Source organism: Chiloscyllium punctatum, chromosome 10, assembly GCF_047496795.1.
Source record: "Chiloscyllium punctatum isolate Juve2018m chromosome 10, sChiPun1.3, whole genome shotgun sequence".
NCBI lineage: Eukaryota > Metazoa > Chordata > Chondrichthyes > Orectolobiformes > Hemiscylliidae > Chiloscyllium > Chiloscyllium punctatum.
The window spans coordinates 7,251,428-7,268,492 of record NC_092748.1 but is presented as its reverse complement, the minus strand read 5'-3'; the positions used below and the strand labels follow the sequence as shown (position 1 = coordinate 7,268,492).

Sequence of the window (17,065 nt, the reverse complement as noted above, 5' to 3'; positions counted from 1 at the left end):
TTCTTCCCTGCCTGACAGGTACATACTTATCAAGCAAATGCAGTAGCTGTTTCTTGAACAAGCTCCACATTTCAATTGTGCCCAACCCCTGCAGTTTTCTTTCCATCCTATTGCATCCTAAATCTCACCTAATCGCATCATAATTGCCTTTCCTCCAGCTATAACTCTTGCCCTGCGGTATAAACCTACCCCTTTCCATCGCTGAAGTCAATGTAACCGAATTGTGGTCACTATCACCAAAGTACTCACCTATTTTCAAATCTATTACCTGGCCTGGTTCATTACCCAGTTCCAAATCCAATGTGGCCTTGCCTCTTTTTGGCCGATCCAGAAACTGTCAGGAAACCCTCCTGCACACACTGGACAAAAACTGACCCATATAAAGTACACAAACTATAGCGTTTCCAGTCAATATTTGGAAAGTTAAAGACCCCATAACGACTACTCTATTACTTTCACTCCTATCCAGAATCACTTTGCAATTCTTTCCTCTAATTTCTCTGAAACTTTTCAGAAGTCTATAGAAAATTCCCAACATGGTGATCTCTCCTTTCCTGTTTCTAACCTCAGCCCATACTACTTCAGTAGATGAATCCTCATCAAACGTCTCTTCTGCCATCGTAATACTTTGCTTGACTAACAATGCCACACTTCCCACTCTTTTACCACCTTCCCTGATCTTACTTAAACACCTGAACCCTGGAACCTGCAATCACCATTCCTGTCCCTGCTCTATCCACTTTGAAGTCCCAGGTGTGAACCCATACTGCAAGTTCACCCACCTTATTCCAGATGTTGAACTAAATTCATTTGGCTGTCACACCCATCTCTGTAGAATTCCATGGATTTTATCAGCAGTTCAAGAATAATGATATGGCAGGACAAAGAACCCAGAAATCAAAAAACTCACTCACGGTAAAATTTAGACTGTCTGGCCACTAACCAGTTCTGTTTCTTTTTCATTTCTTACTTCATATTTTCCCAATGTCTCCAGACAGTGTTTTCCTGAAAAGTGGACAATATGAACCCAAAAGACCAGAGCATAAGAAACCTCCCTTTAGCTTTTACACAGTTTTTTTCTCTCCTTTACTGAAGCAGGATTAAAATAAATAAAATTTTATTTGTACCATTTCGGACAAGTTCCCAAATGCCAATGACACCATGGGTTACTAACTTTTATATCTTCAACCTAAAATATTTCTTCATTTTTTTTTCATTCATTCCCCATTGTGTCATACCACCACATTCAGCAATTCCTCAGTTTCCTCAGTTTAACATAATCCAGAGAAAACATATCCCTCTGTCCTACTCCTAAAGTCTAACCAAGACTTGAATCTCCTCCCTTTTCTGACATGTCCCACATGAACCTCCTTACCCATAGGCATGGATAGAAGACTGGCTGACCAAAAGGAGAAAGAGACTAGGCATAAATAAGTCTTTTTCAGATTGGCAAAGTGTAATAACCTCTTACCCTCACAACACGCAGCCCTCCAATTCCTCTGCTCCAATCCCAACCTCACCATCAAGCCAGCGGATAAAGGGGGCGCAGTGGTAGTCTGGCGCACTGACCTCTACACCGCTGAAGCCAAACGTCAACTCGAGGACACCTCTTCCTACTGCCACCTCGACCATGACCCCACCCCCCATCACCAAACCATCATCTCCCAGACCATACAGAACCTCATCACCTCAGGAGATCTCCCACCCACAGCTTCCAACCTCATAGTCCGGGAACCCCGCACTGCCCGGTTCTACCTCCTTCCCAAGATCCACAAGCCTGACCACCCTGGCCGACCCATTGTCTCAGCATGCTCCTGCCCCACTGAACTCATCTATACCTACCTCGACACTGTCCTATCCCACCTAGTCCAGGAACTCCTCACATACGTTCGAGACACCACCCACGCCCTCCACCTCCTCCAAGACTTCCGTTTCCCCGGCCCCCAACGCCTCATCTTCACCATGGATATCCAATCCCTCTACACCTCCATCCGCCATGACCAGGGCCTCCAAGCCCTCCGTTTTTTCCTCTCCAGACGTCCCCAATAGTATCCTTCCACCGACACTCTCATTCGTTTAGCCGAACTGGTCCTCAACCTTAACAATTTCTCCTTTGAATCCTCCCACTTCCTCCAGACCAAAGGGATAGCCATGGGCACACGTATGGGACCCAGCTATGCCTGTCTCTTTGTTGGCTATGTAGAACAGTTGATCTTCCGTAATTACACCGGCACCACTCCCCACCTTTTCCTCCGCTACATTGATGACTGCATTGGCGCCACCTCGTGCTCCCGCGAGGAGGTTGAGCAATTCATCAACTTCACCAACACATTCCATCCTGACCTTAAATTTACCTGGACCATCTCTGACACCTCGCTCCCCTTCCTGGACCTCTCCATCTCCATTAATGATGACCGACTTGACACTGACATTTTTTACAAACCCACCGACTCCCACAGCTACCTGGATTACACCTCTTCCCACCCTACCTCTTGCAAAAATGCCATCCCGTATTCCCAATTCCTCCGCCTCCGCCGGATCTGCTCCCAGGAGGACCGGTTCTACCACAGATCACACCAGATGGCCTCCTTCTTTAGAGACCGCAATTTCCCTTCCCACGTGGTTAAAGATGCCCTCCAATGCATCTCGTCCACATCCCGCACCTCCGCCCTCAGACCCCACCCCTCCAACCGTAACAAGGACAGAACGCCCCTGGTGCTCACCTTCCACCCTACCAACCTTCGCATAAACCAAATCATCCACCGACATTTCCGCCACCTCCAAAAAGACCCCACTACCAGAGACATATTTCCCTCCCCACCCCTTTCCACCTTCCGCAAAGACCGTTCCCTCTGCAACTACCTGGTCAGGTCCACGCCCCCAAACAACCCACCCTCCAATCCTGGCACTTTCCCCTGGCACCGCAAGAACTGTAAAACCTGCGCCCACACCTCCTCCCTCACCTCTATCCAAGGCCCTAAAGGAGCCTTCCACATCCATCAAAGTTTTACTTGCACATCCACTAATATCATTTATTATATCCGTTGCTCCCAATGCGGTCTCCTCTACATTGGGGAGACTGGGCGCCTCCTAGCAGAGCGCTTTAGGGAACATCTCTGGGACACCCGCACCAATCAACCACACCGCCCCGTGGCCCAACATTTCAACTCCCCCTCCCACTCTGCTGAGGACATGGAGGTCCTGGGCCTCCTTCACCGCCGCTCCCTCACCACCAGACGCCGGGAGGAAGAACGCCTCATCTTCCGCCTCGGAACACTTCAACCCCAGGGCATCAATGTGGACTTCAACAGTTTCCTCATTTCCCCTTCCCCCACCTCACCCTAGTTCCAAACTTCCAGCTCAGTAACTGTCCCGATGACTTGTCCAGACTTGTCCTACCTGCCTATCTTCTTTTCCACCTATCCACTCCACCCTCTCCTCCCTGACCTATCACCTTCATCTCCTCCCCCACTCACCCATTGTACTCTATGCTACTCTCTCCCCACCCCCACCCTCCTCTAGCTTATCTCTCCATGCTTCAGGCTCACTGCCTTTATTCCTGATGAAGGGCTTTTGCCCGAAACGTCGATTTCGAAGCTACTTGGATGCTGCCTGAACTGCTGTGCTCTTCCAGCACCACTAATCCAGAATCTGGTTTCCAGCATCTGCAGTCATTGTTTTTACCCAGGTGTAATAAGTAGTTTGCCACAGTGATTGTTGCTGGCAGCTCAACTGTGCCCAATTTATAGAAATGACTGAGGTGCAGAGACAGAAAGTATAGTTGCCAATTTGTTGATGACACTGAACTTTTGTAGGAAAGTAAGTTGTGAAGAGGACGTAAGGAGACAACAGAAAGATATAGAAAGATAAAGTGAATTTGAAGTAACATCAGGTCAGCCATGATCTTATTGAATGGTTGACAAGGCTTGAGGGGCTAGCATCGCCTATTCCTGCTCCTAATTCAAGTGTTAATACATTTGTAGCACAGTTGACCCAATTCAGATCTCAGCTGGTGTGTACACCTGTACTGTCAGGGTGGTCGGGAGCAGTCATATGTGTGAAGGCCTGACGAGGTTCCCTACCTTGGCCTGAATGTGCTGAGGTCAGGAATTGCCCCAAAGTTGTAGATATGGAAAGGATGAGCTCCTTAGGGACTATTTCCTGTGTAACTCCTCACCCATCAATTCAATTGGACATTGGATGGTGGAGTCATAATGTGGGTTAAGGGAAGCTGCTCTAACTGTGCTTCTGTCGTCAACAGGCTTCGAAGAACAGGAAATGAACCGTCACCTGGTTGAGGAGCTGCTGACCTGCTCAGTTTGCCTTGAGCGTTATAATAGGCCTAAGCTCCTGCCTTGCCAGCACACTTTCTGCCAAGATCCCTGCCTGAGCAGCCTGGTGGACCAAGATGGAAGAGAGGTGAAATGCCCTGAATGTCGGAACGTCCATGCCATCCCCCAAGAAGGAGTCATCGGGTTCCCAAGCAACAGGACCATCCTTGGCTTTCTGGACATCCCCCTGGGACAAATGGCCAGCCAGGCCGATAATGGCAGGGCTCTGACCTGTGGCTCGTGCAGCTTGAAGGAAGAGTTGGCTACGTGCCACCACTGCCAGAAACAGCTTTGCCAGTCCTGCCACCTCTTGCATATGGAGCAGCTGCAGTGGGACCTCAGAAGCTTGGTGTCCCAGTTGAGAAGGTCCATTCCTAAACTCTCCGATGCCCTTGGGGACCTGGAGTGGAGGTCCGTGTCTCTTCAGGAGAACAGAGAAGCAGTGCAAGCTGAAATCCACTGCAGTGCGGAACAGTACCTGGCTGGGTTAAAGGAGCAGGAGCAGGCATTAATTCTAGAGGTGGAGAGCCTGGTACAAGGCTCAAGCAGGACTCTGCGGAGAAAGCAGGAGGATCTTGAGCTTGGTTTTGCCACTGTATGCAGCCACTGTGACAGCGTTGACAGCAGGCTGGCTGACAACAGAAACCTCCCAAGTACTGAGCTCTGGCAGCTACACCAACAATCTAAAGAGCTGATCGACTACATCAGGCAGTTGGAGACACCTGACCAGGATCAGCCACAAAGTCTCATGTTTGTGCCCAATACTGCTTTCTACCCTAACACCATCTGCTTTGGAAAAGTAACCTGGGTTACAAAAGACTCTACAGCATTGTCCCCTTTATTCAACGGTCAGGAATTTCAGAGGTCATACCCAAGCCTCACTTCTACCGCAGACAGCGTTGAAATGTATCCCCCACTGTTTCTAACCAACCCATCCAACCGACTGCCCAATGCATCGACTAACAATTTAACCAAAAGGATGCGGGCAGGGCAAAGAGCAAACATTTTAAGCTCCGCGGACCCCCAGACTCTTGTGATCAAGTTGCAGGGCATTGGCAGCCACTTTTCGGATTTCCAACTGTCTGATCGTAACCTCCAGCTTCACTATCAAGAAAAAGGCCGCATGAAATGCAAGATAGGATCAAAAGGAAGTGACTTGGGTCATTTCACATGGCCACGAGGGGTGGCTGTGACTCTGGAAGGTGACCTGGTGGTGGCAGACAGCAGTAACCACAGAGTGCAGGTAAAATGTCAGTAAAATCTGCTAACTAGCAGATCGGACACTGAAATCAGGCAGGTAGAGCAACCGGGTGGGTGGGTAGAGGCGATGCAGAAGATCAGACATAATCTCAATGAATGTTACAGCTCACTCAGGGATTGACTTCTTACCCTAATTGTTGGGTTTTTAAGTATGTATAGAATAGAGAATCCAGCTACAAATAACGACCACATAACCTAATATCTGAAATTTGGAACTAACTGAGTATTGACAATACACAGTAAATCTGTATCTGGAATGCACAGAATGATTTCAGTATCTAATGCGCCCACAGAATCAAGTACCTGTGCAAGACAGGTTTAATCCAGTTACTATAATATAGGACACCCTGAGTTTAATGATGTGGAGCTGCTGGTGTTGGACTGGGGTGGACAAAGTTAAAAATCACACACAACCAGGTTATAGTCCAACAGGTTTATTTGGAAGCACTAGCTTTCGGAGCACTGCACCTGATGAAGGAGCAATGCTCCGAAAGCGAGTAATTTCAAATAAACCTGTTGGATGATGACTTGGTGTTGTGTGAGTTTTAACTTTGTTCACCCCAGTCCAACACCGGCACCTCCACATCAGAAATTTCAGGGAGTCCTGTATTTACCGTACATGAGATACATCCTGTTACAACAGTGAACATGATGAGTTCAACATCTATATTACACAGAATAATTCAGTTTCTATAGGACATATAATTAGCCCTATGTAACACACCATGAATTCAGTTTCTATAGTACTCACAGTGAGTACTATATCTAAAACACACACATTAAGTCCAATTATCTAGTGTACAAATAATAGATCAAGTATCCTTCGTACTAACTGTGAATCTGGTATCTATGCCACAATAGGTCCTGTACCTATAGTACACATAGTGAATCCAATATCTATAGTACACAGGAGCTGCCATGTCCATACGGTGAGTCCTTTATCTGTAGTATACACAATTCATTTAGTTCTGCAAAGTATTACCTAAGATATATGTACAGAAATTAGCCTTTGGCATAACCAGTCCATTCCAGTGCTTATGCACAATCGAGCCCCATTCCACATTTTTACATTTAAATCAGTCATTGTAAATATCTGTTCCCTTCTCCCTGGTCTGCTTGTGCAGTCTCCTCTGAAATATATTTATTGTTTCCTATGTAGCTTCAGACTACAGATGGAAATTTGATTTGTGTGTGTGGTTTTCAAAAGTAGAAGTTTTGTACTAACATTTGAGATTGTTGGTTATAGTTTTCATTCCCCTTCCCCCCCAACCACCCTCTGTCACCTCTCTGCTAACAAATGGTTACAGTGTCTGTCCCTCCTGTGACTTCTCCCAAACAGGTATTTGACAGGAGCGGTCGTTTCCTCCACAGCTTTGGGTCATACGGCAGTGGTGAGGGGGAATTCGATTGCCTGGCTGGTGTGGCCGTCAGTAACCAGGGTTGGATTGTCACTGCTGACCGCTACAACCACAGGCTGCAGCTCTTCGATCACTTGGGCCACTTCATCCGGGCCTTTGGTCACGAAGGAGCCAGAGACGGGCAGTTGAGTTACCCCTGGGGGGTAGCTGTTGATCGCACAGGCTGCATCTATGTCTGTGACAAGGACAACCATCGGCTGCAACTCTTCACCTCAGACGGCAGGTTTGTTCTTAAGTTTGGCTGCCGTGGGATGGGTGATGGTCAGCTAGATCAGCCCCATTACGTGGCCATTGGACCACAGGACCAGGTGGTGGTCAGTGACAGCGGCAATCACCGCATCCAGATCTTCGATAAGTCCGGGAAGTTCCTTAGCAGGTTCGGCTGCGAGGGTACGGCTCTGGGACAGTTCAAGTACCCCCGTGGTGTGGCGGTGGACCACCAGGGAAACATCCTGGTGGGAGACAGTGGGAACAATCGGGTCCAGCTCTTCCGGCAAGATGGAACATTCTTGCAGGCGTTTGGGAGCTGGGGGACTGGAGATGGACAGGTCAAAGGACTTGAGGGTGTAGCCTTCTCTAGAGGGGACATCATCGTCAGTGACCGTGAGAATCACAGGATCCAGACATTTTAAACTTGTAAGGACTGTGTATTTTAACTTTTATGTTGTTAACACCGGGGCCCAAAATGAGAAAGAACTGATTGCAAAACTAGTGTTTGAAAGAGTGGCTGCAGTTTTGAAAAGCAAGTAACCTAATACCCATGAAATGCTGAAGATCATAGCAGGTCAGGCAGCATCCATGGAGAAAGCAAGGACTGCAGATGCTGGAGAGTTAGAGTCATGAAGTGTGGCATTAGAAAGCACAGCAAGTCGGGCAGCATCCAAAGAGAAAAGTCAACGTTTTGGACATCAGCCTTTCATCAGGAAGGGCTGATGAAGGGGTTATGCTGGAAATATCAACTCTCCTGCTCCTCGGATGCTGCCTGACCCTTTGTGCTTTTCCAGTGGCACACTTTTTGACTCAACATCCATGGAGAGAGCACCAGCTAATGTTTCTGAGTTTAGAAGACTCTTCATCAGAGTTGAAGTGAAATGTGGAGGGAACAGCATTTCCAACATTTGTTGTTTTCAGTACTGATTCCAGCATCAGTATTAATTTGTTCCAAATTAATACCCCTGGTAGGTATTTTAAACAATTGTGTGAACAAGCAGTATTGAAGTTTGACTTGTAGACAGTTTGGAACTGAGGGTGTGTTCTGATGCCATACTTACTGGCAATAAAAAGTTGATTGGTCTATGGACTAGTGACTAGCCTTCTCAATGACAGAGATCTTTTGCTTGCTAACAACCGTGAGATTAGTTCTTTGATGGCTTGGATCAGCTTGGAACTGGAAGAAAATTACAGAGACCTGTGAGACAGAGGTAAGAAAAGAAGTATGCAAATCTTCTCCCAGCCCAGAAGTTGCCTATTCTCTGCAATCACAATCTTAATTTAAGCCTGAAGAAAATCAGTCATCTTTCCTGCAGCAGTTGCTATGACTTGCGACTTTTGAATTGATAAATCAGAGGCATTTTACAAGTGAATTAGTCACACTGTGTTACTCACAGACCAGTGCTTATGGTCAAAGAAAAAATATCTGAATAACAAACAGTCAAAGGAGGATCATCTCAAAAGTCAGAACTGAGAAGCAAAGATCATTGAGCTGACTTTTGGGGTTTTTCTACTTTGGCCAATAATTCTTTTTCCATAATTGTGTGTTTGTATGGGAGCTTATAAAGGGATTGGAGTTTTAATAATTATTTGCCAATGGTTTATATCTGTTTTAATGTAGCTATAGTCTAATTACTTCTAATAAATAATAAGTCTTGTTCAACAGAAATCAGGTCCATGATTTCAATCACTTTGGTCTGAGTCAGGTAATTTTAAAATGAAAATGTTAACATTTGGTACAACTCCAGGAATGGCAGGGCTTGAATTCTGCGGTGCCGTCCAGTGGGACAAAACAGACTGAATGTTAGGAACTTGTGGGACCTCAGTTGGGAGGAATGTCTGGCAGGGACAGGGTGGAGATCACATCTAGTCAACTGTCCAGGGTTGTAACTGTCCAGGCTGTAACTCCTAATATTACAGCCATTGTTACTGATTAGTCTCAAACAGGGCTGAAGAACAGCTTTGGGGTTGGGTTGAGGGACCCATAGTGCATCATGAGCATACCTTTAGAACAGAGGATTAGAGATGGGAGAAGCTTGGCTTTGGAAAACAACTGTCTCCAACTCCAGTTAATCCAGTCTGAACAGAACAAAGGGTGACAATGGGAAGTCCCATATCCATCCTTGGTTCCCATCTCCAGTCAACCAGAATACAGTCATGGCACGTGCTAAGAAAGCAGTGATTCTTAGAGCAGCTCTGAGATTGTGGTACATATCAGTGGAGCGGAGTATGAGGGAGGACAGGATGGGGAGAATGGTTGTGTCTGGTAGTAGTGGGGAATTTGGGATTTGGGTGGGTGTGTGGTTAGGACTGTTGAGGGAAGCTAGACCCCTGGAGGAAAGGCATGGAAGGTGGTCAGAGCCAATGGAAGGAAGGCAATGGGGGAGTTTCTGCTCCTCTGGTCTACATGCATGCCTTAGAAAAGTTACATTGCAAGAATAATCAAGGCTTTTTTTTGCAACATCATGATTCCAGCTGAAGATCTATACCACTTCCTTTACGAACAAAGCCACCCCACTGCCTGTTCTTCCAAAATATGAAATATGCTTGAACATTCAGATCCCAACCATGGTCACTTTTGTGTCCATATCTCAATCATGGCTAACAGATAATACCTCTTTATTTTCATTGGTGCAATTAGTTTATCCATCTTGTTATAAATGCTGCATACATTCAGATAAAGAGCCTTCAATTCTGTCTTGATCAAATTTTTCTATTCTGACCTTACTTGCTGGTGCATTCTTATATTTGTGTACTTTGTCCCTTCCCTCCACACCATGGTTCACATTACCTGCAACACTACCCTACACATTTTTTGATTAAAGGAATGTGGGTATCACTAGCTGGGCCAGCATTTACTGTCCAACTGAAACTGCGCTGGATACAGGGTTGATGAGCTGCCTTCTTGAACCACTGTGGTTATTAGGGTGTGGAGACATAAACAGTGCTGTTTTTGCAAGTGAGTTGCAAGATTTTGAATTTGTGACGGCCAAGTACCAAGCCAACCTAGTATGAGACTTGGAGTGGGACAACATGCAGGTTTTGGCGATCAATGTTCTGACTAAGCTGTGCAGCTACATGGCAGCTCCACTTTCACCACTGGGCATGCCAATTCATTGATTTCCAGTTCCGGAAATTGCTGCTGCGTATTGACCTCAGTGATTACCTTGGATTTTCAGGGTAACTTGTTCCTGACTTCTTATCACAGTATTGCCAACTCTAGTGGGTCTGTTCTGCTGGTGGAAAGGGATTGTGATAGCTTGGATCCATGAGCACAACAGAACAGGCCCGGTCTCCCACTTTTGGCTTAAGCCCCTTATGTTAGTAAGGAGGGTTTTGAGGGGTTAAATTTCTAGGCATTGTTTCTGGTGCTTATCTAAATGGCCAGTATCTGACCAGTTTTGTTCCTTTCATTTTGGCTTCTTGGCTGACTGACACGATTGAGTGTCTTGCTAGGGCAATTCCAACAGCATTTGAGAGTTACCAGTACTAAAGTCAATAGCCCAAATCAAATAAGGATGGCAGATTTCTTCCCCCTCAAGGTCATCAATGAACCAACAAGGTTTCAACAATTGACTGATGTTTATCATCAGGCATAGCTTTTAATTCTAGATATCTACCAAATTCAAATTTTACCATCCTCCATAGTGGAATTTGACCTCGTGGCTGTAGAACATTCACCAAGTGTCTGGATTACTGGACTGGTACAGTTACTACAAGACCACCACCTCCCTTATCCTTTTTCTTTAATGTTCCAAATTACACTTCACTTTCATACTGTTTCATTTTCAGACCTCTCTATAGCCTGTGTTATATGATTCAACAAGATGATCCCAGCAGGGTCCCAAGGGTACAGCATTCTGAATTTGCAGTACTGTTTCCAAAGCCCCCAGAATCAAACCCCCTTTCTATAACACCAGTTTGAGACAAGCACTGAACTCTTTAAAACCTCAAAATGATTACTATTTGTGGTTCTATTTTTAATTTTACCCCCAGTTGTTAATACCCACTCAACAAAATCTTCCTTTTAATTCTACGTATGCAGTCAGTACTTATGTGGACAATGACAGCTGGATCCTTCTCCTCCTATTCCAAGTTCCTGGAGCCCAAGCTGCCTTTAACCATGGCTCAAAGCAGCCAACACAGCCTTAAGCACTCCCACTCAGACTGGTATCTATCCCCCTCTAGACTATCCTTAACATAGTTACATTACTTTCAAACTCCCTACACTTGAACAGCCAGTACATGATAATGCTCAGTTTGCTTATCCTCACTGAAGCCCTGCTCCTCTTCATACAAAATTGCAAGAACCTCAAACCTTGTATCAATTGCAGTGCTACATTCTGGATCCTCAAAATCTACCTCACTTTTATAGTCACAGTTTCATGTCCCAACAACAGATTAAATCTTAAGTACCTAGCATAAGGGGTGTACCTGGCTGATATTTTTGCATCATCATTGGGCACAGATGAGCTCCTGGAAGATGGTGAATGTTGTGCCCGAATTCAAGAAGGGCTGCAAAGAAAAACCTGGAAACTATAAAGTTAAAAATCACACACCAGGTTATAGTCAAACAGGTTTATTTGAAAGTACAAGCTTTTGGAGCACTGCTCCTTCGTCAGGTAGCTAGTGGGGCAGGATCACCATTCTAAGTGATTAAAGACTTAACACCAATCTAGGTTTGTTCAACACTCTGCATCAATTGTATAACATTTTGACCTTTTACTATAAATTCTGTGTCCTATGATCCTGTCCCACTAGCTACCTGATGAAGGAACAGCGCTTTGAAAGCTTATACTTCCAAATAAACTGTTGGAATGTAACCCGACGTTGAGATTTTGAACTTTGTCCACTCCAGTCCTCTACATCATTATTCCTCATCAAATATTGTCTTTCCAAATGCATGTATATCTCATCTCTAATAATCTTCTCGATTAACTTACCTACCATCCTTAACAGTCTGGTATACAATGGTCCAGAAACCTATTCAACTACATTCAAGGTAGGTGTTGATTACCGCCTTCTCGAAGGTGATCAGGGATGGACAATAAAGGCTGGCCTAGCCAACAATGTTCATGTGTTCTCAAGAATGATGAAAATCAAATAAATAACACAGTTTAAATCAACATTAGGAGCAAGACAGCAATAGGATTTAATATGGAAATGGGGGATCATTTCTGAATTCCAGATAATATAGGCCTATTTACTAAAGCTGTCCTCAGGGCAATCCCCATAACCAGGAGGCAGTCTACCCTAGTTGTGTCTCTTATTATCAAATATAATACTTTAATTTTCATTGTACGCTCTGCATCACCTCATATTTCCATGATTTTTATTTACATTCTCACAGCTCTCCACACAAATTTCAGTTCATGCACATCATCTTGCACAGCCATTTACACCTACCAGTTTGGTTCCCAATGACAGAGATGGCAGTGAAGGGGAAGGGCAGAGATTGAGTGTACTGCTTGGCAAGGGAACAGTGGGAAATGGCAACTTAGGGAAAATGGGAGAGGAGACAAGCTACCAGGAATTCAAAATGGGTCAGTTTCAATTAGCGGGGGCAGTCGTTGACCATTCAAGATTTTTTAGTATTATTTATCCTAAGTTGTTATCACTGACAAGGCCAACATTTGTTGCCTATCCCTTTAAAATAATGATCGAATTGCCTTCTTGGATGACTGCAGTCCATGTGGTGCAGGTACACCTCTTTTGACACTGAAGAGCGTTACAGGATTTTGAAGCAGCAAGTGAGGAAATGTTAATACAGTTCAAGTGATATGTGGGTTGAGGGGAAGTTGCACGTGGTGGTTCTTTCATCAATCTGTTGTCTTCATTCTGAGGGTTTGCAGGGTTGGAAGACATAGTCCAGGGAGGCAATACATATTGCTGCAGTGCATCTTATAGATGGTACAAGACACACTGCCATCGGTGACGGAGGAAATGAATGTAGGTGGTGATGGATAGCTTGCCAAATAAAGTGGGCAGCTTTGCACCGATGGTATCAAGTTTCTGGAGTGCTGTTGGAGCTGTAGTCATTCAAGTGAGTAAAGAGTACACCATCACACTCTTGCTGTTTGTGCCTTGTAGAAGGGGAGTGAGAAAATGAGTCACTCAAGATAGAATTCTCAGCCTTGGACCTGCTCTGAACAGTTGAGGGATTGTAAGGGCCAGATGTGAAAAAGAGAGGAGGAACGCAAATGTCAGGCTGAAGTGTCAAAGATGGTAGAGATTATGGAATCAACTGAAATGAGAGGGTGGGGCTGGTATTTGCGTGGAATCTGGTTTGAACTAAAAATGGAAAGTGGAAGAAGGCAAATTCCAGTTTGCATGACCTGAGGGATGGGGGGAATGCTTTCATGTGAAAGTGGAGAGGATAAAGTGAATTGTTAAAGAAATTTTCAAAATTATCTGTTGAAAATGCAAATTACTCTGTTTTTCCCTCTTATAAAGGAACATTTAACTGTGAAGGTGAAAACTGCTCACAACTATCAGGACACACATAACCTTTATGTAATGACTATGTCACATCAGCTGTACATGAAGGAGACAAAATGAATTGCAGGTACAAAACAATAAAGGTGCCTGAGGAGGCGCGAGTTCCACTTTATTGCAGCCATTGTGGATCACAATAATCCAATATACTGTGAAACACAATATACAATGTCAGTTTTAAAACAATTCTCTGTACACATTTTAGATTTATATTCAATCTCTTCAATGTTTTCACAAGACTACAAAATATTAAACCTTTTATTAATAAATAGAATACTGCAATACAAGTGTGACAATATTTTACAGGACTGAATCTGTAAAGCACTCTCAATGCAGCAGTATCAAAGGCAGGGTTCATAACCCTGAGATTCTTCATGTGCTTCAGAATTACTTGCATGTCCTGATCAAATTATTATGAGGGACTTTCTTTTAATTATCTGACTCAGTCTTTGGGACCATCTTCTCATTATGTCTCAACTGAAAGATGGCACTTCCAGGAGTGCAACACTCCCTCAGAACCAGAGTTTCAATCTGGATCATGGACTCTGGTGTGGGGTGTGACCCTTAATCTTAAGGCTCTGAGGTGAATAAGCTACCCACTGAACCCCACAGCCAGTGAAAGAGTTACAACAAATGATTCTTCAATGCTCTGGCCCATTTATCAAAGGGTTAACAGGATTATAGAAAATACAGCTTGGGAGGCAGAAGTGGAGGGGAGCAAAATGTTACAGGAATTAATCATTAAAATGTCCTACAGACCTCAAGCAATGACTGGCCATCGGAAATGCAGACAGCAGGTGGGAAGCAATCTGTGCAGGAAGTTTAAACAGGCAAAGTAGCCTTATATTATGTATAAGTCACCCACACTGCCCCTCGTGCCTATCCTTAAGCAAAGATTCCACATCCCATGTCTCTCACTGACAGGGCACTTAAATAAAGAGTGGGAGAATCATTTAGTGTTCCCTATCGCAACTCAACATGCACGCAGATCACAAGAGAACATAACCTACTCTCAATGGGAAGCCAGTTTATATTGAAACACTTTGGGCAGCCTGTCATCCCAGAGGAGAATTTAACCTTCTCACGTTCCTATCTCCATCTGCACACAGCAGATACCCTGTTCCCCTAGCAGAGGGTGAAATCACATGATTCCTGGACAATCACAAAATGTACACGGGTTTGCAGTGCAGAGGTACCTCAAGAAGAGCTGTGACCTTGAGAGGGTCAGTGCTATCCCCATCCATCTCAGGGAAATCGGATACCTCAGAGAGTACGAGGGACAGAGCAATACATTTCCAGTACTGCACCTTTTACTTTAGATCTATATTCCACATTTACGTGTCAAGTGACTGCATTAGACACTGATCAATCACATTTGGAGTACTGTGTGGAGGTCAGATGGCCAGTCACAGGAAAGAGATCACTGGTTTTCAGAAGGGACAGACACTGAGGGGGAAATCTAAAAATGAGGCAAAACTGGAAGTTTAGAGCAGATAGAGGGGGGAATTTCAGAATTATCAAGTGAATTTGTACAGATGACTCAGGAAGACACACGTTTGATGATTCTGAAAATGGTTAAAGAAAAAGCAGGAATATAAAAAGAAATCGGACCTCAGCTGGTGTCAACACAATGAAAAAGTGGCAACTGACATCTGGAATTAATCAAAACACCCTTTGAACAATGAAACCCCAAAAGGTGCCACAGCTTTGTATAGTGGGCAAAACAAAGAGGGTTTGAGGTGTATCCAAGTGGGACAGGGTTTCAAATCTCTTTTACAATTATTACCCATGTTTTCCAATATGTGCTCAAAGCAATGAAGGGGAGGAATAATGAAGATCAGAAACCATGGGCAGAAGGAGGTCCCAACTCAACCAACCAGTCACAACTACAAATAGAAACAACTGGAATTTGTAGAAACTAATGGAAATAACATGGCTCCCCATTAATTTATGAGGTGAATTTCACAGCCTCACAATCCTCTAAGACTGCTTGTTACTTTTCCAAAATACCTTATATAATCCTACACCTTTTTTGATGCTGAACCATGTACTTACCATGATTCCTCTGTGAGTGTCCCCCACTGCCCACATCATTCCATACCAGACCAACTATTGGACATAGTCTATCTAACCTCGCCCATCTTCTGTTCTAATGAAAACAATTCTGATTTTTCAAGTTTTGTCAATTCACCAAACCACACAGCTTCCTAATGAAGCTAATTCACTCATGTCTCAACATCCTTCCTGTAGTGTGGAGTTCAGGAACTGTACACACTTCTCCAATTGTGGTCTCATTAACATTTGATATTGACTTGCCATTACATTGTTGTCTTTCCTGAACCCCTAAAGTATGCAGGCGTAATGTCCCCCCTGTCTCTGTCCCTACTCAACAGGTGAAATGAGGGGGTTCCAGGAGACTGAGAAATAGCAGTGCCACATGTCTCTAATATTCAGTGTAATAGCAGACAGAATTATGTCCCCAAATACTGGAACAGTTCTCTGTACTCACTTTCCAATTAGTCTATTCTGTAACAACACAAATACATTGTCAGTCATTTCATTTCTTGATTCTGGTGCATTGTTACTCTAGGATAAGTCCTAACCAATTTTCTTTTGTTATCCAATGAAACACCATATAAAAACATTTCATGTGAAATAAACTGTAAAAAGTTAACCTCAGTTGTTCAGATTTAAAACTTTTCAGGTCAAATTCCGTCACTGTGGGAGTGTACACCCAGGCAAAAGTATTCAGGTGCACGCGAGGTTGGAAGCAAATGAGGGAGGCTGAGCAAATGTGTGTGCAAGGAAGGTAAGGAAGGTGGGTGAATGAGTGTGCAAGGCAGGGAAGAGAGATAAGCAAAATGAGCATCTGAATGAGAACACAACTCAGTGAGAGATCTCGGGAGTGAGTGAGAGTGACAGAACACGGTCAAGACCAAAACGGGTTTGTCTCTAACTGGGTGCTCGAATACACCACATCTGCATCCACAGGCCAGCCATCCAAATGTTGTATAGTCCATTTGAGTCAGAGGAAGGGAATGGAGAGGAAAGGTCTGTGTTGTCCTATGTTAGCTTCTCATGTTGAATTTGATAATAGCAGGCCTGCAGATCAATACAAAACAATATTAAATTGTTAGTGAAAAGCATTTTACACATTATTGCAAATACAGCCTTGTCCCTTGTTCCAATGGTTTGCACAGAGCTTGCATGGCTCGCTTCTTAACACAGCTTTCTAACAGTGCATGAACCCAGGCAGCACATTCGGTGTGACCCACGTTCTCCCTCTACCAGCAACCCATTCCTGCGTTTCTTCTCAGCAACCTGTCCCCTTCCTCCCAGTGTTCTGTTCCT

The 17,065-nt window shown here is 44.4% G+C and overlaps 2 protein-coding genes across 7 annotated transcripts in view; one reads left to right on the top strand and one right to left on the bottom strand.

Moving 5' to 3' along the window:
* The window catches only part of LOC140481851 (tripartite motif-containing protein 3-like), a 67,148-nt gene extending 58,117 nt beyond the window's left edge, over positions 1-9,031 (top strand). For both annotated transcript variants that reach the window (XM_072578401.1, XM_072578402.1), the window contains 2 exons: positions 4,262-5,574; positions 6,931-9,031. In XM_072578401.1, the coding sequence (XP_072434502.1) occupies positions 4,262-5,574; positions 6,931-7,641 (2,024 nt within the window). In that variant the 3' untranslated portion in view covers positions 7,642-9,031. The remainder of the gene's footprint in view (positions 1-4,261; positions 5,575-6,930) is intronic.
* Positions 9,032-13,795: 4,764 nt separating this feature from the next.
* The window catches only part of als2b (alsin Rho guanine nucleotide exchange factor ALS2 b), a 128,036-nt gene continuing 124,766 nt past the window's right edge, over positions 13,796-17,065 (bottom strand). For all 5 annotated transcript variants that reach the window (XM_072578396.1, XM_072578399.1, XM_072578397.1 and 2 more), the window contains one exon: positions 13,796-16,816. In XM_072578396.1, coding sequence (XP_072434497.1) covers positions 16,778-16,816 — 39 coding nt within the window. In that variant the 3' untranslated portion in view covers positions 13,796-16,777. The remainder of the gene's footprint in view (positions 16,817-17,065) is intronic.